The sequence below is a fragment of the Lutjanus erythropterus genome, chromosome 20 (genome assembly GCF_056507025.1).
Source record: "Lutjanus erythropterus isolate fLutEry1 chromosome 20, fLutEry1.hap2, whole genome shotgun sequence".
Classification (NCBI taxonomy): Eukaryota; Metazoa; Chordata; class Actinopteri; order Lutjaniformes; family Lutjanidae; genus Lutjanus; species Lutjanus erythropterus.
The window spans coordinates 15,763,226-15,790,335 of record NC_139336.1 but is presented as its reverse complement, the minus strand read 5'-3'; the positions used below and the strand labels follow the sequence as shown (position 1 = coordinate 15,790,335).

General features: G+C 39.4%; 1 protein-coding gene across 1 annotated transcript in view; it reads left to right on the top strand.

Moving 5' to 3' along the window:
• The window catches only part of nsmfa (NMDA receptor synaptonuclear signaling and neuronal migration factor a), a 55,955-nt gene extending 33,203 nt beyond the window's left edge, over positions 1–22,752 (top strand). Inside the window, 10 exon segments of the mRNA XM_084746543.1 lie at positions 789–841; positions 3,897–3,986; positions 8,499–8,629; positions 10,944–11,027; positions 11,137–11,170; positions 12,035–12,105; positions 12,334–12,413; positions 13,521–13,623; positions 20,208–20,283; positions 21,787–22,752. Coding sequence (XP_084602669.1) covers positions 789–841; positions 3,897–3,986; positions 8,499–8,629; positions 10,944–11,027; positions 11,137–11,170; positions 12,035–12,105; positions 12,334–12,413; positions 13,521–13,623; positions 20,208–20,283; positions 21,787–21,884 — 820 coding nt within the window. The 3' untranslated portion in view covers positions 21,885–22,752.
• Positions 22,753–27,110: the final 4,358 nt, after the last annotated feature.

Sequence of the window (27,110 nt, the reverse complement as noted above, 5' to 3'; positions counted from 1 at the left end):
CTGAATACAGTACAAAGAGAAGATTTGGCCAGTCTAGTTTAGTTTAGTTCTATTTTTACAACAAAGCCACACTGTTGTTAACATATGCAGGATGTGGCATGGCATTGTCTTGCTGAAGTAAGCATGGCATTGTCTGGATGGCAGCATACATTACTCCAAAACCTATATGTGCCTTTCAGCCCTAATGGGGGCCTTCACAGATCAAAGCTAGTATTGGTGAGGCTCTTTCCCAAAATCTAAATAAAATCTCTCAGACATGAAACTAAATTACAACACAGATGCAATCAACAAAGCAACATATCATCTGCCCGGTGCAAAGCAAAGAAATGCACACCATTATACACCAGCAGAATAAACTCCCTCTGATGCATCACCACCGCCTCTGATGTGGTTCTACTGAGAGCAGATGCATCAGAACCTACAAAATGCTAAAGTAGGGTTTCCCTTTTGGCTGTTGTTACATGAATGAATCTCCTGTGCCTCATAAATCTACACTATAAAGGATGAAAAGAGGTACTTTGGCAATGTGGTACATTACACCCACACTGCTCCTGTGTAGAAATGTTTTCCACTCACACTGACAAGGAAATGTGTATATTTACCTATAATTATCTCCTTTTTAACCTCTTTTAATAGAAATAGAAGCTTGGCACTAAACTCTCCCCTTTTTGTCTCGTCTTGCTTTCTTTTCCACCCACCCCGCCCTCTTTCCTCTTTCTCCTCTTTACATTTTGGTTCTTCCTCTGTCCTCTGTTATCCCTCCCCGGCTTTGATTCCTCTACCCACAGGAACTTCCGGAAGCATCTGCGGATGGTGGGCAGCAGAAGGATTAAAGCACAGAGTGAGTCAGAGATGTGTGTGTGTGTGTGGTTGATAGGTTTGCTCAAATTGACTGTGATGTTGTTCACCCCGCCATCATCTGTGGTTCTTTTCTCTGTTTGCTGGTGTGTTTTTGCATGTGTGTGGCACCGAGCGCTGCTGCTTTGCTGGGATTTTGTAATGCTCCGTTGCATTTCCTTGAGGATTATACGTGCATCAGTGTGTGTTTGATACGCCAGCGATACGAGTCTGCATGTGTGTGTGTGTGTGTGTGTGTGTGTGTGTGCATGTATGAGTGTGTAAGCTGTAGGTGGTCTCTTCCTGTTGCATTGCTTTGAATGTTTGGGGGCTTTTTGTCTGGTTGGTTGGGAAGTTAAAAGACAAAGATATGACATATTTTTTTAAAAAAGGCAAAAAGCAAAGAGGTGATTGGTAGTGATGAAAGGGTGTGTGTCTGTGTGAGTGTCACTGAAAATCTATGGCTGAGTTAAACCAACAAGGATTCATTTTTAAACTCAATTAAATTGTGATTTAACCTTGAATTATGTTGAACTTTAATAAAGTTTCCATTTAAATCTCTGTTTAGTTTGTACCGTTAATTCTGCTGCACCAAAAATTTAAACTCCAATTTAAAATGTGATCCTCTATTAACTTTAAACTTAGACTTGTGGAGGGTATATTTTTAAAATGACACTTTTAAAACAAGTTTTTGACTTTATGAGTTGTTTCTAACTATTAGTGAGTAAAAGTGTTTCACCTATTTTCCTGTGAAAATTATTTAATTTGTCGCATTACTTTCTGGTCCAGAAAATAAAGTCAGAATGGAAATGCATAAAGGTGGCTAATGATTATGTCAGGTGTGTAAAAAACAAAACAAAACAAACAATAAAACTTGTTTTGACATAAGAGCCCAAACCCAATTAAAACCCAAATGTGCCACCCAGCTCCCTATAACAATAACTTGGTGCTGCAGACAGTAATGCCAAAGTTGTTCCACACCTCAGACTTCCCTGCTGTGAAGAGGAATTAGTTCTCCTGGGGCTAATTTTCTTCTTCAGACAATCTCCTCTCACATCTCACATGCATCACTTTGAGTGAACAGACAGACCTTCTCCTCATGATCACAAAATCTTGTGGCAAGTTTGCAGTGTTAAGTCAAATGAAATAAATGATGAACAAATGTATAAAATGAAATGGAGCCCAAAAAAGGCTCCCTAGAGAGGTACGTATTTATAGTCAGTGTATTACCCACAGAAGGTGGTGGTCAACATGTCCGCAGTTTAGAAAAGCAGAGATGAGAACCAGCATGGAAGCTAAGCAATGAAAAATCTAAATTAGTTTAAGTGTATGCTATATTCAGAACATTTTCACTGCTTTACCTTGTTGTCAGACAGACTTTACCATTGGGAAACTGCTTAAGGAGTCTGGTTGCTTTGGAGAGAACAATATGTGGCTTTCACAACAGCAAACAGTTCACCCCAAAATCAAAAATACACATTTTCCTCAGGTCTGCAGTGCAATTCATCCATCTAGATTTGTGTGTGTGTGTGTGTGTGTGTGTGTGTGTGTGTGTGTGTGTGTGTGTGTGTGTGTGTCTGTGTCTGTGTGTGTGAGAGAGAGTGTTTTGGAGATATCAGATGTAGAGATGTCTGCCCTCTTTCCAATATAATAATAAATGAATAACTGGCACTACATTCTTTCTAGTAGAAATGAAAGTGGTTCCAGTAGATTCTACTGCAGAAAGAAAGACACTTTTTTTTTTTTTTTTTTTTTTTTTTAGATTTTTCTAAGCTTGTGGTCCTTTAAGCACCACAAGCTGAGACCCATTTAATCCCATTATATTTGAGAGAAGACTCTACAGCCAATCTCTAAAACTCTGCAACTCACCGCCAAAAAATCTAGATGGATAAATATCATTACGGGCCAGGGGAAAAGAGGTGTTCTTGATTTTAGGGTGAACTGTCCCTTTAAGGAAAAACAGCGATTTTATCCCATAGGACATGCTAATTTCTAGTCTACCATTGTCTCGATCTTTGTGTTATTGTGTGACTTTGGTGAATCTGAATTAATATTTTAAAACACAGTAGTCACACAATAATATGAACAAACTACTGTACCCGATGGATGCATGTAATGTGAGGAAAAAATAATGTGTTAATGTTAATTAATATTAATGTGTACATGGGTGGTGGTTTCTCATCAGAAAAGGCTGCCAGATGGCAAAGTGGTGAAAATAATAGGAATATAGAGTATATTTAAACTAATAACCAGTATATTGCTCAACTTCCATGCTGGTAGTCGTCTCTGCTTCTCTGAAGTGTGGGTGCTGACCTCCATCTTCTTAAGTCGCCGATTAGTACCTCATACAACCCCACTTCAAATAATCTGGACTATTCCTTTAAGATCATAGAGTATTTGTAATGTTGGGATCACAAAATAGGGAGCAGTCTTTTCATATGATTAAAACATTTATTTCTAAACGGAAACCTATATCAAAAAAAAGTCCTTTTGATGATGAGAAGAAAAAACATCAGAATGTCGTTGACTTCACAAATGCTGCAGCTAATGAAAAGACATTTGTACTCGAAAAGAGCAAGCTGGTACGAGCAGAAAAGTGAACAGTGGAGCATTAGCGAGGATCCATCAGCTTAGAAATTACAGAGGCCAAAAAAAATATGCCGCCTTGAGGGACACTGTTGATTAACCGTGTCAAACACTTTCAAGTAGTCTAAAAATATTCTAAGAGCACAGTAATTACTTTCCAAAGCAGAGCCGATTTTATCGAAGAGTCTGTGAAACAAGAACAGTCCTTTTAAATCCATATGGATGATTATATGAACAGAAATGCACAGATATATGAGTGTTAGAACACTGTACGTTTGTCGGGCACTTTGTACATGCAGGCATTTGTTTGTGCAGAGGAGGGATGGCCTTGTATGTACACTATATCTGTGAACTTCTAGCTGCATCTGCCTTTGCACTTGTGTGTTCTAGGTGGTGAGTGTATAGAGGAAGATTCCAGTTTGTTAGCGTGTGTGTGCTGTGTGTGTGTGACTATCTCTCCCCGCCTGCACTAGCATTCGCTGAGCGTAGATCGAAGAGTTTCAGCCGTTCCTGGAGCGACCCCACCCCTGTCAAGAATGACTCTCCTCATGAACCCAAAGACAGTGAGTTAACACAGACTTTGGCACATGCATGCACACACACGGGCGCGCACACAGAGATGCTGACACACACAGTTTCTTCCAACTGCAGAGGGGAGACAAAAATGGTGCAATTAAAAAAACGAATAAAAAAAAGGCTTAAACTCTGAAGTAACCAAACCACAATCGAAAAAGTTGGTGTGAATGTTGAGCTAGCGCAAAACAATTTGCATGGGAATGAAAAGCATACAGGGAAACACTGACGAGCAGAACATGTTTTGAGAGCATACAAAGACATTCTTTGAGGAGTAATGGATGTTTTAAGCCTCCAAGGGGACTTTTATTTGTAAATGTGAGAAAATGGTAGGGTTTTTTGCTCTGTAAATTGTCAGTTTGTAATCCTACTCGTTGGGCTGGGTACCAAACTAAGATCCTTTATGGCACCAAACAAATTGCTTTGATCCTATCAAGTACTGAAAAATGTCGTGTCATTCCGTATACCAAAAGAGTAAATCTCATCAGCATCAGTAAGCCATTAAACAGTCAGCATGCTCATATAAAAATCTAATAATGTTAGTAATTGGCTGTCTAAAGTTACACGTTGTAGAGACATGCAGGAAAAACAAGACATAAACATTATGCCCATAGACAGTAACAGACTGCAATTACAGTTGCGCTGCTCGTATTTTAGAAGACATTTGTGTGAAATTTTGTCATAATTAGTGTAGGAGTTCTTGACTTATGGCCATAAACATGTTTTGTGAGGACATGGTGACCTCCAAAATCTAGAGAGTTCATCCTTGAGAATGGGATAGACGTGAGGTTAACCTTTGACCACCAAATTCTAATCAGTTCATCCTCCAGTTTAACTGGAGGAATGGGATGACCTGAAAACGTAATGCCTGTGGCCATAGCTGTCACCAGTGTGGAGCCATAAAAAAGGTTTGTTTTAAAAATCGTGAATCACATTCAACATACAGTGCAGAATGTGCACAAAAAAATTGGCTGTTCGGTCCAGTAGAAGGTGAAATTAGCTGCAGGCAAACTCCAGGTCCATTGATCACGCACACATGGATACACAGGCACGCACACACACACAAGCTTACGACTTGCAGAAATAATGACTACTTACAGATACAAACATCCTTTTTAAAGAGCTAATTCACAAAGTGTTTAAGTGCCATCTTATTCTCAAGTGTTTATAATCTGGTCAAACAGCTGCAGTGTAAATTGTGACAACATATTTTAAACAATGTATTATGTGTGCAGTCATAAATTACCCATCAGACCCTTTGTGCCCTCGCATCTTGACTGGCAGATTGATTACGGCCTGAATTTGCTTTGTGCTCGCTCAGTACTTTTGTCATTAATTAATTTGCTCACACAGGTGGCTCATATGGAGTTGAAAGCCACTTAGCACTTAGTATTTGTCAGCCACAAAAAAAGGCCTGGTAATCAGCACTTTGATATATGAGCCGACTTTGAGCGCAGTTGGAATAAGGCCAAATAATATGGAGCCTTAAATGAAGATTTTACAGTCAAAAATGTATTTCATAAATAGGAACAAACACAAAGTGCATCAACAAAGAGCAGGATCCTGACAAACATACAAAGTACAGTACACAGTGCAGGGGGTGATCAGTACTGCCATCTCCATAAGTCCAAACTGTGGTTCTCAAACAGGGGTCCGGGGACCCACAGGAAATAGACTCTCTACTCTCTCTATTAAGAAAACAAGGCAACATACTTCAGTACATTTTTGGGTATTGAGCCCAACTCAAACTCGTAAGTTCTGGAAAAGTTTTACCAACTAATAATGTTTTGTTCAGATACTTTACTTTACTACCTGCCAGGTTCACAGCTCCCTGTGAAATACAATTTTTGGGGTTTTGAAAACTCAAAGATTCAAGTTTATCTTGACCGGAAAAGTAAATTTAGTCAACAAAAGATTATAGGTTATAGGAATTTATTCCAAAACTTAACAGTTACCTTGATATTCTGAGTTTTCTCAATTTTTGTCACAGCACATCATGTTCAAGTCTCAAGTTAGGCATATTATTGTTCTTTTTTTTATTATTATTATTATGGCTATTTTATATTTCTTTTATATTGTCCATTTTGGGCAGTTGCCTACTTTTATTCAACAACACACTGTATCAGTTAGAAATTTTGTACTTTTTCTCCACTACACTTATCTAATGGCTATTATTATTAGTCATTAATTGGGCCTATGTTTTTTATTTCCTTCCTTTTAGCTTCCTTCTTCCTCAGCTAATTTTAATTTTTGAAAATCCCCAAACTCTACCCATTTTCATAATGAGTCGTATTTTTTTTTTTGAAAACTAACTTTTATGTAAAAGTGTGCATGCAGTTCTGAGTGCTTAAAATGTTTTTCTATTGTGATATTGTTAATTTAACTTCTTCCATATTTGGCAAACTGGAAGGTGGCCTAATATTTAATGAGCGTTTTCCATGGTGATTTAGTTACTTTAAAGTTAAAGCCACTTTTCTTCAATTAGATATCATTTATCCTGCAACCTGCACAGACAAAGACATGCAAAGTAGGACTCGAGATATGACAGTACAGTACACTACGTACTGCAGTAAAGTGACACTTTGTCATCACGGTTTTACAGTTCAGTTCCTGGTTCCTGCAGATGAAGAACAACTCACACACAGAAAATCCACAGGCACTTGCACATGAAACACACGATCACACGTACAAACTGACTGTCTCTGCTGTTGACTCTGACCCTGTCCATCTGTCCCCCTATGACCGACTTTGTGATGCTCTCTCTTTCTGTGAGTATGTCGTCCAAAATGGAGTGTGTGTGTGTGTCTCAGTCCGAGCGTGTCAAGCTGGTGCAAATGTCAATGCAAAAAAAGTGTGCAAAGTGTGTTTAAGTGTTTCTAAAGGGCTTTGGATGCGTGAATCAACACACACTGTTTGCATGTGCTGTTCGTCTCTGTTGATGTCTGAGTATCTGTGGTTTTTATGTTTTTTCTCCACCTCCATCGTCAGTGTCTCTGTGTTACAGAGTGTGGTGAAAGATAAATGAACTGTTGATGACAGTCTAATGGTGTGGTTGATGCCTCATTCTTCCTCTTTCCCGAGGGAAAGGTATTGTTCTCTGGAGGAGCAACATTAATTGTTAATCTCACTTGTCATTTTCCTCTTTTGTCCATTCTCTTCTGCTTCAATTCCCCTTTTTCAAAGTGCCATTTCCCCCAGGGTACCTACAGTTTCTTTTTATTAGATGTCTTTATTAGAAGTCTTTGAACCAGAACATGACTCATACTGGGTTTTGAGATTGATACCAACAAATTTGATAATATATTGACCAATTTTGTGCAAACTATGTAATAGTGACTGTTCCCAAATGACAAACACTTTTTTTTGCCATTTCCCTTTGATGATATATCTGTGAAAAGCAAAATAAAATAAGAGTCTATGATTAAAGCTAGATACAACAGCCTTTTTTGAGTTTTTTGTACAGGTCTTCAGTGACTCTGTCATTGATTTACTATGGTGCAGGCCAAACTAATAACCTTGATGATCACTCCATGAGTCTGAGGGTTTTCTCTGTAAGTTTTATTCTCTCTCTTATTCTCTCTCTTATCTTATTCTCTCTCTATTTATTTATGACAGTGACAGATACAATATATACATAGACGAGCTGGAAAACATCCATCCGATGCAACTATCAGTGTTTAAAGCAAATGCTAGAAGGGCCTTTATGAAAACAAGCGATTGGAGCAGTGAGATATGCTGAAGTGCCAAAGTACTAGAATCATTGCTGATTCCATAGAACAAGTTTGACATCACCTAATAAATCTCCCTCCTGTTGTGAAATAATTCAACAGCTGTCTTGTTTCATAAACCAAGGTTGTCCAGAGGCCCAGTACATAGTTTAATTGAATGACAACCTAATATACTAATGAGTGCTCTGCCTCATCATCATTTTTTTTGGGTGTCTTTCAAAAACATGTCAAATAGCTCTGATCACCAGAAAGTACGCACTGACTCTTTGTTTCAAATCATTCAGATTCCTCCTTTTATTACACATCACTTCTGATATTTCTGAATTCCACTGAATTCCAAATTTGAGTGATGTTGTAACTCAAAATACACACCCTCATCACAACATGTTAAAATATGAAACATCAAAAAAGCATGACTTTATGGTACCTTCATAGGATCGCTACCCTCTGATCCCAGTTTCCATAGCTCCCCTTGTTAGAAATCCTGCTGCTACACTCACTATCAGTCATTCTTTCTTTGCTTCTGCCAGCTGTCTCTTCTTTTTTCTGCTCCATCTGTCATTTTCTTATGCCGCCACCATTATCAACAACTCCATCCGTTCCTTTCCGCTCCTCCGCACTCACCTCTCTTCACTTCCTGGACACGTCCGTCCTTCCTCCACTCCCAGAGTTTCTTTTTTCTGTGTCACCTTTCTTGCCTCCCACCCAACACTTCTGCCTACACCCTATTATCTAAGGTCTTTTTCCTTACCGGTGTGTTATATTCTCTTTTAGGCGGAGACCTGCAGACCTCCTGTGGTACCCTGGATGAAGGAGGTGTCGATGATGGTCTAGACTGGGAGGAGGAGCGAGAGATGGAGAGGCTGGCCTGTGAGGGAGATGACTTTGTGCCTCCCAAAATAATGGTAAGAAATCAGGATTGTAATAATCTGCAGATTAGTTAAGCAAATTCAAATGTCTATTCACTCATTTCCTTTAAACTGTGAGCGCAGGCGTGTTAGTGCCCATGACATGGCTAACTGTCACATCTGTGAAAGTCCCATTAATGCTGAAAAGTAAATACGGGTTTTGGAGCAACATATGCTGCTATCCAGACAACGTCTTTTTTTTTTTAGAGATGTCCCTCCTTATTTCGGCAAGACAATGACAAGACGCATTCTGCACGTGTCTGCTTGTGTGCAACACCGCGATTTTACCTGAGCAGGTGTTGCATCAACTTATATGTCTTCTGATATAATGCATCATCCTTCTAATGATCCTGGTGTGCTGTTTTTCTGATTCTATTCTCATGTCATTCTCTTGTCAAAATCAAAGCAGCAAATTGGTCAGTAGCAGAAATCCTGCATTCATGTGGAGCTGGAAAAAGTTCCCCACTGGGAAAATTTATGTGAATACCACAACAGCAACAACAACCACAACAACGGCATCAGCATCAACAACAATGACCTCACCCTACCCTTAGCAGCATCCATATAACTTAAAAGTTCATGAACACACCTTAGTCAAAAGAGCGACTCCCCAACTCGGGAAACAGGACAATAAAAGTTGCATATGAATGCACTATTTGACCTCCCTGCCTGGCAAATGCTGATTTCTTTCAAACGCCACACACCCCTAGTTTGTTAAGCAGGCTTTCTGCTAAAAATGTAAAGTCTCTGTCACAGTTCTGCAAGCAGGGTAACAGAGGCAGAGCTGATGCGGGTCAGTGATTTAATACAAAAAGAACAAAAGGCTTAGTCCAAAGTATAGTGGAGCACTTAGACTAAAGGCAACAAACTTCATTCAATGACTAACATTTTGACGCCAATTGCATCTTCCTAAGGATGCATGTGGTGTTGAAACACTAGTCATTAGTAATATTTCCAAGTCTCAACAGACAACAGACAGGCCTGCAATTCTTTGTGAGTTGGTTAAAATCGTGTTTAACCACTTCGTAAATGCGACAGGGAGCAGGCAGACAACTCAAAGTCTAAAAAGTCCAAAAACACTGGGAAATCCATCAGGAATATTAGTGAAATATTCATTTTGAATTAGTGATATAAACAGCTTAGTAGCAATATTGTCTTTTTCAGAATAAGGGCAAAAAAGTGAACATTTAATAAATATAAAGGTAGTCACTGGCACAGAGTGCAGGGAACACACACACTGAATACTCTAGAGAGGGGAGGGTAACAAGGGACATGTGTAACCAATCAGGAGGAGCAGACGATCAAAACTGGTGAGGAACAAACAAAGGCAGGAAGAGAAGGTATAGAAACAAAAGGAGAGAGGAGTATCAAAATAAAGCAGGAAACAGACCAAATGATATGAAACCAAGAAAAACATGACCTAAGGTGCAGAGCAGGATGAGTCAGCCTCTAAACCAAAGCTTTACCCCAAGACAAGCAAACCTACTCATGAACAACACTTTGTGTTTGCTATCCCCCTTAGCCATTACAGATTCAGTAGGAAGCTGACAGATGGACAGATGGGGAACAAATCCGTCTGCTACTTCAGCACCATGGACAGCACCATGGATTTCTCAACACACAGCACAGATAGGTCACTGATATTTCAGAGCTGCGGTTGGGGCCACAGATTTTAACTTGCATGAACATCAGCCAGATAAAGGATCAGTGAGATCAGGCAGACTAGACTAACATATTCAAACAGACCCTCTGCCCCAGCACTCTCTCTGCTACCAGGGGATGGAGAGGGAAGATGGCAGGTTAATTAGGGGGATGCAATTTGATCATTTTGCTAAAAAGGAGGATTGCAACCCCTTTCATCCCCCTCAAATCACCCACTGCCCTAAGGTAACCCTAATGATGGAATTATTTAGTAATTTGGGAATGGAATAGATTTTTTCTAATCCCTAGTAACCGAGGCATAATGAAAATGGTTGTTTTAGAAATAGTTATTTTAGCATTACACACCGACGGCAGATGTAGTTTAAAAATAGCTTAATCTCAGTAAAGTGAATTAATATGCAGGTGTGGTATCTTGAATGTGACTCAGGTATTCTCTGCCATACCACTGTGGATAAGAGCTGTACACTCCCTGCAGGCAGAAGAGTGTGTTACAGTTTGTTCTTTTCAGCTTTCCTCTCATTTCTCCAAAACTCTTTTTTCCTCTTCCCCTCACTTCGCTCCATTTTCTCCATCTTTCCTCTTATTCCTTTCCTCACATCCTACGGAAACCATCTTCCCTCTCCCTCTTCTGTTTCTCCTTCACCTTTAGCTGATCTCATCCAAGGTCCCCAAGGCGGAGTACGTTCCCACTATAATCCGCAGGGATGACCCCTCAATCATCCCCATACTCTATGTGAGTTAAACACTGACATGTGTGCAGACAGTCTCTTTAAAATGTATTATATGATAAAGATAGATTGCATTGTTAAATGATTGTTTTGTGTGAATGTTTCTTTCCATAGGACCATGAACATGCAACATTTGATGATATTTTGGGTGAGCAAACATTCCTTTGTGTATCTGCCTTTTTCACCTGTTTTATGAGACTTTTACTACTTCTTAGATGTCATCTAATAAAGAACAAGTAACAACTGATACATAAAAATAGAGCCACAGATACAGTATATTTGTATACTGATAGAAAGGTAGATTTATATTACATCCTGTCTATAAAAAGATGACAAAAGTTCACGCCTTTGAAAGGAAAATCAGTCACCTTCCGTCTTGAGCCTGGCCTGTGCAGCAGTTTGCCTGAGGAGTGAACTCTGACTCACACTGTGGGAGTTAAAGGTCAGAAACATCGCTACAGGCTAAAATTCACCTGCAAGCCAATCTACTGTATAAAATCTCAGATATGGTTTGTTTGGAATCAATCGAAATCCAGCAGAATTACTCGGATGCTGGTTTTAAAATTGGTGCCTGCATTCTGAAAAAAAAAAGATCCTCTGTTGCTCATAACAGAAGCACTTACAGTAAACGGTCCCTAGAGTTTTCCAGGATAATAATTGCTTCTGCATTGAATAAATCTCCCACAGAGTTATTGAAAGGATGTCAAAGAATAGTTTAGTTTACACCTGTAGATTCCCAGTTTCCATTTTACTTTCATTGACCCGTTTTATTTTTCTGTGAAGTACACAATGTTTAAAGCAAATTAGACTACATCCTCTATTAACGTCTCTGCTGTCTATTATTGCACCTGTACTTGAACTCACCCTCCAGAGAGTTCCTCTGTGTTCTCATTTCTCCCTCTCTCTCCGTCTCTCTGACTACACTGTTACTTGTCTCTTTTCATATTGCTTTCTCTTTCCGTTCTCAGTCTCAGTCGTTCACATCAATCCAACCTTTTTTTCTCCCTCACAGAGGAAATAGAGAAGAAGCTCACAGCTTACAGGAGAGGAAGCAAGTTCTGGAGGATGCTCATCTTTTGTCAGGTGAAGATGAAGAAGACAAAAAAAAATAAAAGCAATACTGTAGGGTTTGTTTGGGATATGGAATGGTGTGTTCATTCATACGCTGCAGATAGAAATCCCTGAGTGACCATGCTAGACTGTGTTAAGTAGCTTCCTTTGGGATCAAAGCTCTTACAATCTTAATTAGGAAGAGGCAAATTAGGAGTTGTAGTAGTACGAATGCATTTTATTCCTGTGTGTGTTTCATAGGGAGGACCCGGTCACCTGTATTTACTGAAGAATAAAGTGGCAACCTTTGCTAAGGTGGAAAAAGAAGAGGACATGAGCCAGTAAGTTACTATTAGTTTGTGTTGGGCCTATTCGATTTTTTGTTTTTATAAAAAAATGATTTTAGGAAATTCAATGCATAAAATAATTCACCTTTTCATTTTATCTTGACTTTATTAGCTTTCACAACTGGAACAGAAACATTATGCACAAAAGTAGGGCTGCAACTAATGGTTATTTTCAACTGCTATTACTGACAATTATCGATTAGTTGTGTGGTCTATAAAATGTCAGAAAATGTTGAAAAGTGTCAATCAGTGTTTCCAAAAGCCCAAGGTGATGTCCTCAAATGTTTTGTCTTGCCCACAACCCAAAGATATTCAGTTTACTGTCATGGAAGAGTACAGAAAGCGCAAAACAGTCACATTTAAGGAGCTGTTATCAGAGAATTTGCCCTTTTTTCTTTAAAAAAATAAATCACCCAAACTAATTAATCAAGGCTAATTAGCCTGCTAACAAAATGATTATCTTCTAATAAAGAGTATAAACAAATATAAAATTAGAATTTTAGCAGGTTATTTAAATAAAATCACAATGATGAAATCTTTCATAATCATAAATGATCAAACAGCCAGATTGAGGTTGTTAAAAAGTAAATAAAACTGAAAACTTATTCATTTTAGACATTTAAATGATCAAAGATTCTGTGGTTAATTTGTCATGTAAATGCTCTTTACTGTATTTTCAGAATGTTCCGACTTGATTTAAATCCAACATGTTCCACTGGGACCATTCAATACTCTCTCTGCATTTGTTTGTCATTTATGAGCACAATCCACTAGTTTTCTGACTGATGCATCTCTCTCAGGGGACCATCTCTGAATAGGTGATGTTTACTTGTTTTACAGAAATAAACACAAGGCTCACCTTCTGTTCCATAGCTCTACTACATTCTGCTAAAACAGTTGCTCCAGTGATAAATGACAAGTCTTCAGCATTTATCTTTTTAAAAGTTACACTAGGTGGTGTGTGTTAGAGCCGTTTTTCTCTGATTGCACGTCGCGGTGAATGCAAACAGGGCAGGGTCATGGAAACTGTCAATCAGACTGATTACATTCTGAAGGAAACAAATCAGATCCTGTGTAACTGCAGCCTTTGTCTCCGCTCAGATTCTGGAGGAGGCTGAGTCGCTTCATGAGTAAAATAAACCCAGAACCCAACCTCATCCACATAATGGGATGTTACGTGCTGGGCAACCCCAACGGAGAGAAGGTATGCAGACACTAACGCACATAGACACACACATAGAAACAACATTAGCTCACTGTTCCACTAGATTTTTTACCCAGATAGGACTAAAAACATAAGAGCTCATCTTTATCTTAATCTTTAAAATTTCAACTCATAGTACATATTAATAATGTATATTAATTCAGCACAGAAAAAAACACAATATCTGGCATCACAAAAGCAGTCACAAGCTGATTATCTTGGTTTCATTTCATTAAATTATATGATTATACATGTGTCAGCTATTGACTGTTCTGGCTCCAGTTGCACTCTGTAGATAGTGTTGGAAATTAACTTTTTTTCCCCATTCGCCACTTTTCTTTTTTTTTTTAAACCAGCCACCATTTTGTAACCTAACTTTGTAACTTTTTTTTGTCTGTCTTTAAACAAAAAGAAAAAACAGAAACAAAAAATAATACACATTTTCCCCATAATTTAATATTTATTCACTCATGGTTATCCATTTTTAATTCTCTCTCCCATACACACACACACACACACACACTCTCTCTACAAAGGCACAAAACAACAAAGTACAGACACACAAACAGTAGTGCCACGTTGATCCATTATAAGTCAGAACTTTAACAGCCTTTTCACATTAAACTTTAAAGTTCCCCTGCAGACACGTCTGCTCTGAACAAGTGTTTGTCTAACATTGTGTTCCCACATAAAAAGTTAAAAAGAAACTCTGAAAGCTCATCCACTCTTTCCCCCTCATTGAGAAATTCTGGATCTGGCCTCGCACCCCGCCCACCACTGCTGCTTGCACTAAGTTGACTGGTGAAAGAGCAGCGTGCAGGAAGATGGTTTGTGTTAGAGTTAGAGGAAACATCGGAGAGATTCGGCCATACTTGTTTGAGCCTCAGTCAGACTCATATGAGTCTTATTGGATTGAATAGATGCCATCTCTGCATCTGGCATCCAGTTCTTATCGGTGGTGCTGACTGCAGTCAGAGAGAAGTGGCTGTATCAAAGCCAAAGAAATGCATTTTTCATATTAATTTGTTTTATCAGCAATTGTAAGTAATTATTAAAATGCTGAATATCTTATCTGATAATCGGCCAGGACGAAAATCAGTCTACCGTTACTATTTAGGTAGCCTGCCTAATGATTGATTTGACTTTTGCTAAATGCTTTTGGCTAAATGCTTCCTTTATTTACCTGCCATTATGGCTGGTAGTTTGATCAAGTTCACCTGCCACTTTAAGGTCTTCATTTAGCCAGAGGTGGATCAAGTACTGAGGTCTGTTACTTTAAGCCAAACTATGGAGTATTTTCCTAGAAAAAGCAATTCATAGACTCATACAAAAGTTATTTCTTGGAATCATCACTCACCAGAAGTGTGTGGCAGCGCCTTCATCTGCAGAGACCCCACCCTCTGCCAAAACCATCTTATTTTCTTATTATTTTGTTGTGCTCAGGACACTTAAACAAGCCAAAATGCTGGTATTTGACATCCTGGCACTGATACTCAGCAATGAACTAACTCTCTGGTGCGTTCACAAACAGCAACTGACAAATCCTGCTTAAGGTGGCCCCACACTAGAAGAAGTTTTAACATCCTACTAGATTTTAAAATTTGGTTGCTCCACACACATCAGGAGAAATTTCACAGTTTCTCTCCTCTCTAATCTCAAACACCCACACACTACAGGATTTGAAAATAATGGCAGACCACAAACTGCAGGATATTATCAAGATTATTGTGCCAGAAGAGAAAGGAGGTGATCTCATGTAGCGAAACAACTCACTGTAAGAACCTTAAATGCTTTGCAGTGAGAAAAAACAACAGCAGAAGGATAAGTAAAACTAGAAAGTAGCAGAAAAATGGAAATATTAAAGTAAAGTCAATTTCCATCCTTGGTGGCTACACTGTAGTTAACATTTACCTCCCTCTAAATGTAACCACACAGTGGCCTGGTAGCTCAGCTGGTGGAGCGTTCATGCTGTGTACTAAGGCTTTGAGTCCTTTGCAGCAGATGTGGGTTTGACTCTTGCTTGGGCCCTTTGTTTCATGTCATCTCCCCATTCTCTCTCCCCTTTCCTGTCCTCACTTCAGCACCCTGTCAGAATAATGACATAAAATCCCACAAAAATATTGGGAAAAAAGTAACCACACATCTGGTATACAGAAATGCTCCAACGAGAGTGCAAGAACTGTTATTGGTTAGCTTGGGCTGATTGTGTTTTCTCCTACAAGGTTCCAGCCTCAGTGAAGATTGTTGATGTCAACGACAAGAAAAGCCAATTAGCAAAGCCAGTTCCACTGCTAATTTACTTTTAACACAATTACACTGGCAATCAATGATTGCGTGACAGAAATCACATATTTTGTCGTCACACAAGGCAAAAACTTCCCTTTGTCACTCTATATAGCCTAATGAAAACTGAATGAAAGAGTGTAAACACAATTACTGTGGAGTGTACAAGCAGATAATGTACAACAGATCCAGAACAATGAAATCTGATGCTGAACTATGAACCAATTCCTATACTGGTGGGACCATCTGTCACACACAAATATAATTCCAGTTCATTCATAACAAGGTATCTGTTGATTTACATGTTCAAAAGCTAATAATTCATGTGCAGTAACTTAGGATGCCAAGGGTGTATAGATTTTTTGTCTCTTTTCATTATAGTGAAAGCTTCCTTCTGCTCACTTCAGCCCAATTTTCTTTCTTCTCCCAGCTCATATCCCCGTTTGCTGCCCTCTGCTTTCATATTTATGCTCACTGCGTCTGTTTCGATCTGTGTTTGTCTGATAATCAGCTTATTATCCTCCTGGTAGTTTCTCCCTCTCTGTTCCTCCGGTTGGGGTACTATTATCTCAGCCTGTGTTCTGAGGAGAACACATGCTGGGTGATGCTGCACCTCTCTCTGCCTGACATGAACAAATACTGAGACACGTGAGCACATACAAAACACAGGCACAAACAAGCCGGCAGACACACTCACACAGATGCACACCATAGCCAGCGGTGTTTGTCTGACCCAACTGTCTGTTTCAGTCACGTCTGCCAAAACGCTTTGTTATATAAAGTGGATCTCTCTGGAGTTGATGGACAGTCTGGCAGTCTGCAGAACAGACTGCACATCACTGATATCTCCACCCCTACAGACGAACACAAACACATGCAGCAGTTTCAAGAGAGCTTGATTCCAAAACAACAAAATTGGTGTCTTTCTTTGTTTTTTCAAGGGTTTGGCTCAGGACCAAGATCCCAAAGTGATATTTTCACATGCAGGGCTTGTCTGAAGTAAAACTGCAGATAAAAAACACAAGTAACAAGATTTTGCTTGTACCTTTTTGTTGATAATGCTTGTCATTCTGGGAAGCTATAAACCTCTTCTCTATTGGCCATGTAGTGTAGTTACCAAAGGTATGTGGACAGTTGAACATTTTATCTCCGTGGCAATGGCAGTGTATGCTGTCAAACGTCACCACATTTGTTTTATTTTTTCTCCTTTATTGCTGAAAAATGTATTATCTATGATAGAAAAGCACTAATAGGCAATGGAAATGGAAGCATTAGGTTTCAATTAAAGAGCAGCGGACCTTGAGACAATGAACATGGTATCTTAAAAGCCGGACACACCACCACTCCAGGAGAGAGGAAGAGAGAGCCATGCTCCTGCTCGAACTTAAGACTGCTCCTGAATAATATCAAGTCAGGAAAATGTAATGGATGAAACAGGACTCATGGGAACCAATAGGAAATTAGAGACTGTTGTGCCCATACCTTACAGAGACACTGCTCCACCACAACATCCCGAATCAAGCTATTACATTTGACAGCAGAGTCCTGCACGTGTCCAGTTTTGCAAACTTCGACCCGCCCACGACATTCCCCGCTACCCGACTCACTTGTCACTCACTTGTGTTCTCGGAAAAGTATCTGCCAATCAGTGCGGCTAATGTGCTCCTGCAGCTGTCAATGCGTTTTCCCAGCGACAATGTGCCTCACTTCCAGCTATAAAAAGCTAACTTAATACTTTGTGACACTTTATACACGACACTGACAACTCTCACAGTCTCTAAACACACTGAAGTTCTCCCAGATCTGCACCTTATTTGATCTGAGGTAAAATGATGTGTCATAGAACATTGTTCAAGTTTTGCTGCAACACAATGCAACATCATTCTTTCCAGAGTTGTAAAAACCTGTCTGATCAGACTCCGACTCAGACAGATTTTCATTGGTTGGTGGCTGTTTTCTATCTTAACACCCACTAAGGGACCTAGCTCAAACCATGAAAAACAACCCCAGAACACATACTATTGGCCATATAGTTTGAGAAACCAATTTGATTTTTGTTTTATGCGGCTTTTCTTTAAAAAATAATATAACCTCCACCCAGAGACAAAGAGTGTATCATCAGTTTAAATGGTGTCCCTGTTCAATCCATTCTTTAACAGTGAGTTTAAATGTTGCCAACAAAGAAAGCATAAAACAAACATGTGCAAACACACAACAGTGACATTTATTTTCAAATGCCAAAGCAATATATCGAGCTGAAGGTTTCTGACTGCAGATCTGAAAGTAAGACATACATACTCAAGTTCAAGACTGTAACTTTACACGCACACTCAGTCAATGATGTATGTTCATATACTGCGTTAAGAATATGTGCAGCTGTGCTTGGAGGAACTTCACTCCTGATATAATAGGATAGTGAAGTGTATATATACACATCGCAGAGCGGGTTGACTTCAGCAGAGAGGTAAATTAAACCACCTTTTTCTGTTTTAAAGGTAAAAAACAGTGATTAATGCATGATTAGTATAATCACTCAGGAAATATCAAAGAGGTCTAGCTTGTTAAGCACAACAAAGGCTGATTTAGAGGAGAGAAAACAAAGGCTCAGGGTGAAGAACAGCAGGTGAGCAGGTCAGACAGGCAGTCTGACCCAGTTTTCATGCAGAGATATTCAAGCATGTTCTGGTTTTGTCAGCGCAAAATGTGCATCAGTCTTGCCACTGAGAGCTCGTATAAAGCCACCCAGGAGGAGAGGAAACTACCCAACATGCAACACTTTATTTGAGATTTATCATTTGCCTCCAGCTCTCTCTGCACTACAGACAAGCCACACCACCTGCATCTCCCCAGCCACTCTCCCCCATGTCTGGCATCCAGCCATCTTCTTTTATCTTTTTCAAAGGACTGCAAATACAAAGAATAAAAGCGGCTTTTTCTTTACCACCTCCATTTAAACATCAAAACAACGGTGCATTTGGCCTTTGATTTTCTCCGACGGGGGGATTCAAGATCCCTCATGACTTAATTCAAGTGAGAAATTAGTTAACTTCAATTTTTCATGTGCTCGATGAGGCAAGATGACTGAAAAACCTAAAACCGCTGTACCTCTCTGATTAAACAATCATTAATGTAATTGCAACTAATTATTATTTTCACTACTGATTAATCCATCCATTTTTTCTTTTGATTGCTAAAATAATGGTTTAGTCTAAAAAAAAAGTTCCCAGAGTCCAAGGAGATGTCTTCAAACCGGTAGTCCAAAATCCCAAAGTATTCTGTGTACAATCATATAGGCCCAACACTGAGAAAACTCAGGATATTATCACATAGGACTAGGACCTGCAAATTATGTATGATCCAGTCATTTTTTTTGCCACTGATGATCCACGAGCCATATCGGCCAATACCGATGTGTTTTTTTGGTTTTGTTATAGCAGCTGGTATAACAGTATTGTAGGTCAGTGTGACATTAAGCCAAACCAGACCAGTAACACCAAATTTTACCACTAGGTGATGCAGGTTACTTAGCCATTCCCAAGTGGAACAGAGAACCCATGTTGTGTCTGTTGTGAACTTTTGAATTTATATCAGCAGTGTTATGTAGTAACTTTAACAGGGAAAATAGGAGGGATCACAAACAACACTTCATGCTTCTACTTACAAACTATAGCTGGTTAGCTACCATGCTAGAGTTATATTTAAAATGTAAAATAATGGTGACAAAAAAAGTTTTTATTTCTTCTGTTTCACATTTTGGGTAGATGACTGACAAGCGATTTATTGTTTATGAAATTTTCTTATCGACTAATCATTTCAACTACAAATATCGTAAGTCCTGCAAAAACACTTGCAGGACTACACCTGCAAACTATCGGCAAGCATCTCAACTCTGTTTAATTTACAAATAAGTTCACAGTTTGATTCTGATCTTCTTTCTTTTAATTTCCTGAACATGGGTCTCTTTCCCGGAGGATATGACAGGGAGTGGCGTCCTACTCTGAACCTCTAACAAGCTCTGACTCAGAGAGGTTATATGAAGACAAGCAGGAAAAAAACGAACACCTCTGCAGCTCGTACTCTCATCTCATTTCCTGGCATCCTTGTTACCTGCTCAGGAAACAAAGTGCATATATGTCTCTTTGGCAGTAATGAGCTAAATACATTGCTGCACTTGTCTGTGTTTCTATGTTTGCTGTGTTTGAGGTTGTGTGTTGTATCTGAAGAGGCAGGCTCCCCTGCTGCGAGTGCATCCAAATGCAGTAGGATTAATTGGTGTTTGCTCTCTTATCTCGGCCCAACAGCTGTTCCAGAAACTGAAGAATCTGATGAGGCCTTATTCTGTCGAGTTTGAGTCGCCGCTGGAGCTGTCGGCGCAAGGTGGGTCTCAACAAATACACAAACGCACCCAAACATGCGGATCACACAGGCATGCATAGTGCTTTACACACACATACATCCTGTTCTTGCTGTCTCGTCTCTTTATCAGCCCTATTCGGGCTGTGTTTTCATACTGTGTTTAAAGGGGACCTACTATGCTCATTTACAACTCTATTTCTATTCCAGGATTCCACCAGAAGCTTTGCATGATTCACAGTTCAAAAATATTATTTATCTTGTACTGGCCCTTTGTGTATGTCCTTTCTATAATTCACCCTGTGTCTGGAACAAGCCATTTTAGCTCTTCTCTTTTAGTTTTATCTCTTTAAGGTCCCACCCTAAAAAAATCTTCTGATCGGACTACTTCTCAGAAGCCTGTCAAATGGCAGTGCACATTTTTCCCCCAGGATGGCAAGGTCATGACCCACCCTTCTCTGGCTGAGTGGCTAGTACTAGTTGCTAGCTACCCTAACCCTACTAGGGTAGAAAAATACCCAGTGCTTGTGAGCATTGCTACATCAGATAATGCTGGGTGCAAGGCATCCATGATTACTTTACAAAAAACAACTTCATTCAGAGATTTTGGTGCCACTGGATTATACTTCATGGACAAAATATTTTCTATCTGAGGACATACATACATTTACCTAATTTTTTGAAGCTTTGGGCACGTTTAATATGAATATCCAATATTGTAACATTATATAAATTAGAGAGCATAGAGAATGCTCTTATATAATTTTGTCCCCTTAAATATTTCTGTGTGAATTTAATGTAATTAGGACACAACAGTCACACACAGGAGAAAGTGGTCATGTTACTTTGCACTTTCTTGAGACCCACTCTCCTCCTGCTCCTACCCAGCTGGAGGTAGGAGTAGGGTCTTACTTTTCAACACAATAGTCATTATTACACGTCTGTTCTCACTTCCAGGAACAAGTGGAAATGCTCGTCTGTTACGCCCAGATCCAGAATTCCTCTTATGTAGCTCTTTTCATGCTCTCGCTCCCCTCTTGTACTCTTGGTGCACCGATAAGTATTTAGCACCTGCCTGAGGCTCTAACCTCTACACCACCAGTGATTTACAACAGCATTTTTAGCAGCATTTCCTCGGGTTATCAAATATGATTTGTATTTGATTGCTTAACTTTTAGGCTGGAATTTGTGGAATACCCAGAAAACTGACTTACAATGTATTTTGCTGTTATTAGTAGTGTAAGTGTATGGTGTTATTAAGTTATTGTAGTTGGACTAGGTTTAATTTGTTATCTGAATGTTATGTTCAACATCTGTTTTTATATAAAACACAAACGATTGGTCCAAAGTGCTTTGCAGACCAATGATGACAACACACACACACACACACACCTGCAGATATCTTGCTATATGGATTTAATGCTAATCAGAAAATCTATGATATATGTTGCAACATGTTTTTGTTTGCTTTGTTCCTGGTTTCTCAATGGATGATTTTAACTTTTCTTGTCTCATTTACCAATTAAGGCAAAGAGATGATCGAGATGTACTTCGACTTCCGTCTCTACCGACTTTGGAAGACACGCCAGCACTCCAAACTCTTGGACTATGAGGACTTTTTGTGACGAAGACACCCGGATAACGGATGCAGCAGAGCCCTCCAGTGCCACGAGGAACCTGATAAATCTGATCCAAATGACTGAACATAGCTCAACTGTAGTGCTCGACCCGCCAGTACAATATAAACAGTCAAACCTGCTTTCATCCGGGAGAGGAAGAAGAGGGACGGCGGGACAAGGAGGCTGAGGACAAACTAAAATATGCTGTGCCTCTGCTCCTCCTCATTTTCAGAGTAAGGATCAAAGATTAACAAAAAGGGCCGAAATAAAACGCATAAAAGAAAAAAAAAAATGGGGAAAAAGCAGAGACAACTGGACAGTCCACGTCTTAGTCACCAACTCTCTTTGCCTCTTGAGTTTGAAAGCAAAAACTACAAAAGTGTAAAAAGGAAATATCATTTTAGTCACACCTCTGTTGTAAGGACTTTCTGAAGCCGATGTGCTTCAGAAAAAAAATCTCTGAAACTTATTCTGTCATAATGTGGTTCTGTGTTTTGACTGGACCTCTCAGATAATCTCAGACATACATATACATAAATAACCCACATGTCGATGTGTGTATATATATATATATATATATCACTTGAATATATTAGCATAGCTTTAGTCATGCAAATAATCCTCCATATGAGAATAATGATGCATCATTTATTTTTGATGTGCATTGTTGTGCAGTTTCATATGGAAATACTTTGGAATAACTCAGGTTTTAGCCATGAAGTAATTAATCTGTTTGTCTATTCTATCAAGATATTGTAATCTTCATCGCCATCGCTTGGAATGAATGTATTATCTCCCTAGGAAATGTATCTTCGGTTTGAGGAATTAAGCTTCATGTTTTGGTATAGAAAAAATAATAATATTAATATGCTGATTTTGGGTGAGTGCGAACGGATGGGTGTGTTTTCCATGTTAAAAAAATGATCTCATGCAGATGTGTTGTGTGTATTTTTCTGCTTCTCTGTTAAAGCAAAATAAGTAATTGTTTATCACCTCCATCCCCCAATTTTTCTCTCATTCTGTCACAAAGACATTGTAGTATGATTCATGATGTCAAGAGGGATGTAACAGCCATCCAAGTGCTCCTGCTCCTGGAGTGGAGGAGTTGCCCTATTGATCCCTCCTGCTCCTCTGCAGAAGGTTCAGGCCACTTAGTCGGCCCCTGTCAACAGTGCCAGCTGCTTTCGCGATCTGCCAAACACTCTTGGCTTCTCTTAATGGTGGCCAAATGAGCTTCCGCCACCTCTCACTTCACTGGGCTGTGATCCAGTCTGAGGACCGGACTTCTCTGAATTAAACAGATCTGCCAGGAGTTTAAGCTGTTAACAGCCATCTGCTGCCGCTGCCAGGTGTCAGCTAGTTAAAAGGCCAGAAATACCGAGTGTGTGTTTGTGTCGGAGACCTTCGTACACTGACCTGAGTTGTCTCAAATAGATTAAGGATGGTTAAATGTGGATAACAGCAGCTGAGACTACTGCTGGAAAACAATGTTTGAGTGCTCGCTCACACACACAAACAAAACGCCAGGGCTGGGACCAAAAAAGATGTTACAGGTCCACAGATTTCCAGGGATTTTACTGACAGAATGTGCAGAATATGCAGCCATTAAATACATGGGGACACAAAGGGAATTCTTTTTTTTACTAACTCACTGACATCGAACGTTGTTTCCAATACTTGTGGATTTTTAAAACTTCTTTGTCATGTCATTGCTTGAACTATTGGTTACACTGCCAACCATGACTACTGGTATGATTGCAGCATAAATTAGTAATTTATCTTGCTATATCCCTCTAAATTTGCAGAGCACGTGGGCCACTACGTCCTGTACACTGGTCCTTTGAGTGTCAACTCATACAGACTGACAGTCAGGATATCTTAGTGGCTGCTAATTCGATTTGCCTAATGCCATTTTTTTCTCTCACAAGCCCCCGTCTTTATGGTAATGCAATGTTAAAATCACTTACTATTCTATTAAGAATATATATAATTTTTATTTTGTATGCAATAGAACAATTATCAAATTAGCCTCATGTAACAACATCTCAATCTAAACTGAACTTACCTCTAAAAGTTGTGCTAAAAGTTCTGCTATGCTATGCCAGATTTGAACTTGTCTGTACTTTAACTTTTCAAAATGCAGCACTGCTAAGTCACAGCCAATCACAGCAGTGTCCCACAATGACATCAGCCCCTGAATGTCAGCAAAACATTGTTGTAGAGTGGTCATTCAGTGCTCAGTGCAGAGGTGACAGGTGTGCAGAAAGTTTACAGAGTTTAAAAGATTTTACTGACATTAATAGATCTCAGCGGTCCCAGCCCTGCATAACCTACACACACACACAAACATACACACAAATACACACACAGGCAAAGCTATTCTAAATCTGTGTATGGTAAATACTTTTCCATTTGTCATTATTTGTGTGGATGTGTTAATATTTGGAGCGTTATGTGCAGACCTTTTTCTGTTGAAGTCGACCAGTCTCACTGGAGTGCTCTCTATCTCCCTACTAGCAGAATTCTGGTTTCTATTTGCTTTTGCCCTCTCTCTGACATTGCAGTGCTGGCCTACAGTTTGTCTGGCACAGACAAGTGCTCTCTCAGCCTGAGTCACGCAGGACATGTTTTCACTACAGATTTAAAATTCAACAGTTACACAACCTGTCATATCATTGAGCCTTTTTAATTCCAGCAGAAGCATTAAGCTGCCAAAGTCTCAAAAGATGTTGCCCTCAACACTGCTGGCTTTAATGGAATATTTTTTTTTTCTTTCAGATCAGACACGTGGATACTGGTTAATTTAAAGCAAAGCAGTGATGTGATGGATTTAGACAATTCAGAAAGTGTTTTTCTTATGCCACAGAAAAAAAAAATCTCATATCCAGTCTATAAAGAAATTACTGGTAATTAATCTTCTGTTTGCATTTATGGGGCTAAACTGACCATGATGTGAAGAGCACTCTGACTCAGGAGTTTGAGAGAGCTTTCTTGTTTTCTTCTGACATTATTTCACCGGAAATCTAATTAAAGATGCAAACATGTTTGTGTCTCTCGGTCTGCGTTGTATTATTTGCCTTTTTTCATTTCATTTCACATAGTTTTCCATTAGAGATTATTTTCTCTCTAACACATCAGGAATATGAACAGCAAGATCTCTGAAATCTGACCTGTTGTTTCATCATAAAATGTATATAAAGGAAACTCCAGAACACATTGCAGAGAAAAAATAATTCAGATTCTTTCTCATCTCAATGACTTTTGCTTCCTCAATTATGTAAAAGAACACAAATGAAACTCCCCTATGACTATCATTCCCTGATCACTACTCTTTCAAGGTTCTGTACTGCAAGAATCTTCTTCATTTCAGAGTTGTGAAATCATCTTGGCTGTAAAAACCTAATAGGGATGTTCCGATACCATCATATCTTTCAGAGGGTTCGGATTACTTAAAGTGGGGTTGCATGAGGTACTTATTGATAGACAGTGTGTTACCTGCAATAGATGGTGGTCAGCACACCCCCAGTTTAGGGAAGTAGAGAGGAACTAACAGGAACCTGCCGTTTGATATACCAAGTATCGCTCTCTCCAAACCAACCAAACTCCATAGGCAAAATCAGTCATTTTACCTTGTAGAACACAGGAATTGCTGGTCTTCCGCAGCCTTAATTGGAGAGTGTGTTTGTGTTATTGTTTGACTTTAGTGAATACAAACCATCCTTTTAAAAACACAGAAGTTACAAGACAACACAAATTAACCAATCAAGGCCGTGGTGGACCAGGAACTCCTTTGTTCTCCGAAGTAAAATTACTGATTAACCTATGGAGTCTGGCTGGTGAGGAGAGAGCGATATTTAGCATATCGGACAAAGGAAAAGGTTGTCTGAAGTCGAAGTAAAGCAGTGGAAATATTCTAAATGTAGCATACACTTAAACTCATCGAATCTTTTAGGTGAGCCTTTTTTAAGTGGTCAAAATAAATTTTGCAGGTGACCATGTCCACAGCGGTACATTGCAAAGTCTTTGACTTTGAGTGGCGTGCCATTGTGAGGTCAGAAAATTTTGAGTTCCAGGTTGTTTGAAATGCAGCATTAGCTCAGCCGCTACCAAGAGACTTTCTACAACGTGGGCTGATTCATGCAAAGCTGGAGCAAAATAGAGAAACAGATACAAAAGGCAAGTTTAACATAAAGAGGAGAGAAACAGTCTAACACATGTTAAAAAGGCAGTTTAATACATACGTTGCTTTCTGCGTGGTAATAAAACTTTTCAGCTTCAGTGCCAGAAAAGAAAAGGAAGCACTGATAGCAATATGAAGACGAAAACACCCCGTATTTTGAATTATTTTGTCTTAGGTGCAGTGAAAATGCAGATAAGGCAGTCCTGAGACACAAAAAGTAGTTTTAAGGTGCCTTATCTCCCTGTCCCAGAAATGCCTCGATCCCTAATCTCCATGCACTTTCCTTTCATGCACTCTGCCTTGTGTGCACTGCTTCTCCACCTCCATCTCCCTTTTTCTTTTCCTCCACTCGAATTAGAATGGCGAATTAGCCTCGAGTTTGATATGCAAAACAGACTTTGCAGACAACACCGACAGTTTGCTAATATTCAACTGCAATCCATTTTCACAGTCTACACTACATCCTGATTGTCTAGAGGGTTTTTGTTTTTGTTTTTTTCCTTCGCCAACATCATTTTTTACGGATGTCTCTTTCACCTCTGTCTGGTCTGTGGCAGACGTAAACATGGCGGACTATGTGACAGAGAAAAATGTTGAGTGAGAAAGCAGACAGAAATGTGGGTGAAGAGTCGAGAGTAAAACATTATGTCGACAAAGATGACTTATGGCAGCGAGCGTCCCACAGTAGGAGGAGCATTCAAAGATGCTCTTATCTTAAGCTGCTCTCCTGAGTCCTTAAAGGTCAAAAAGCATCTCTGCACTGCACCTCCTGAGGCTCCAAACTGCAGAGTGCATCAAAAGGCAGCATCTGGTTTAACATTGATGAATATGGCACTAGGACACATCTGGTACATCTGGAGTGTTTTACATAGAGCAGGGGTGTCAAACTCAATTTCATCCCAGGTCACATCAGCATTATGTTGCCCTCAAAGGGCTGGTTGCAAATCTCTGACTGCATAAAGTCTATCTACTTGTTATCATATTACATATTTGCCTCTGCATTTGATTATCACTGGGTTTTAGTAATAATCTAATAATTAATAACTAGCTCC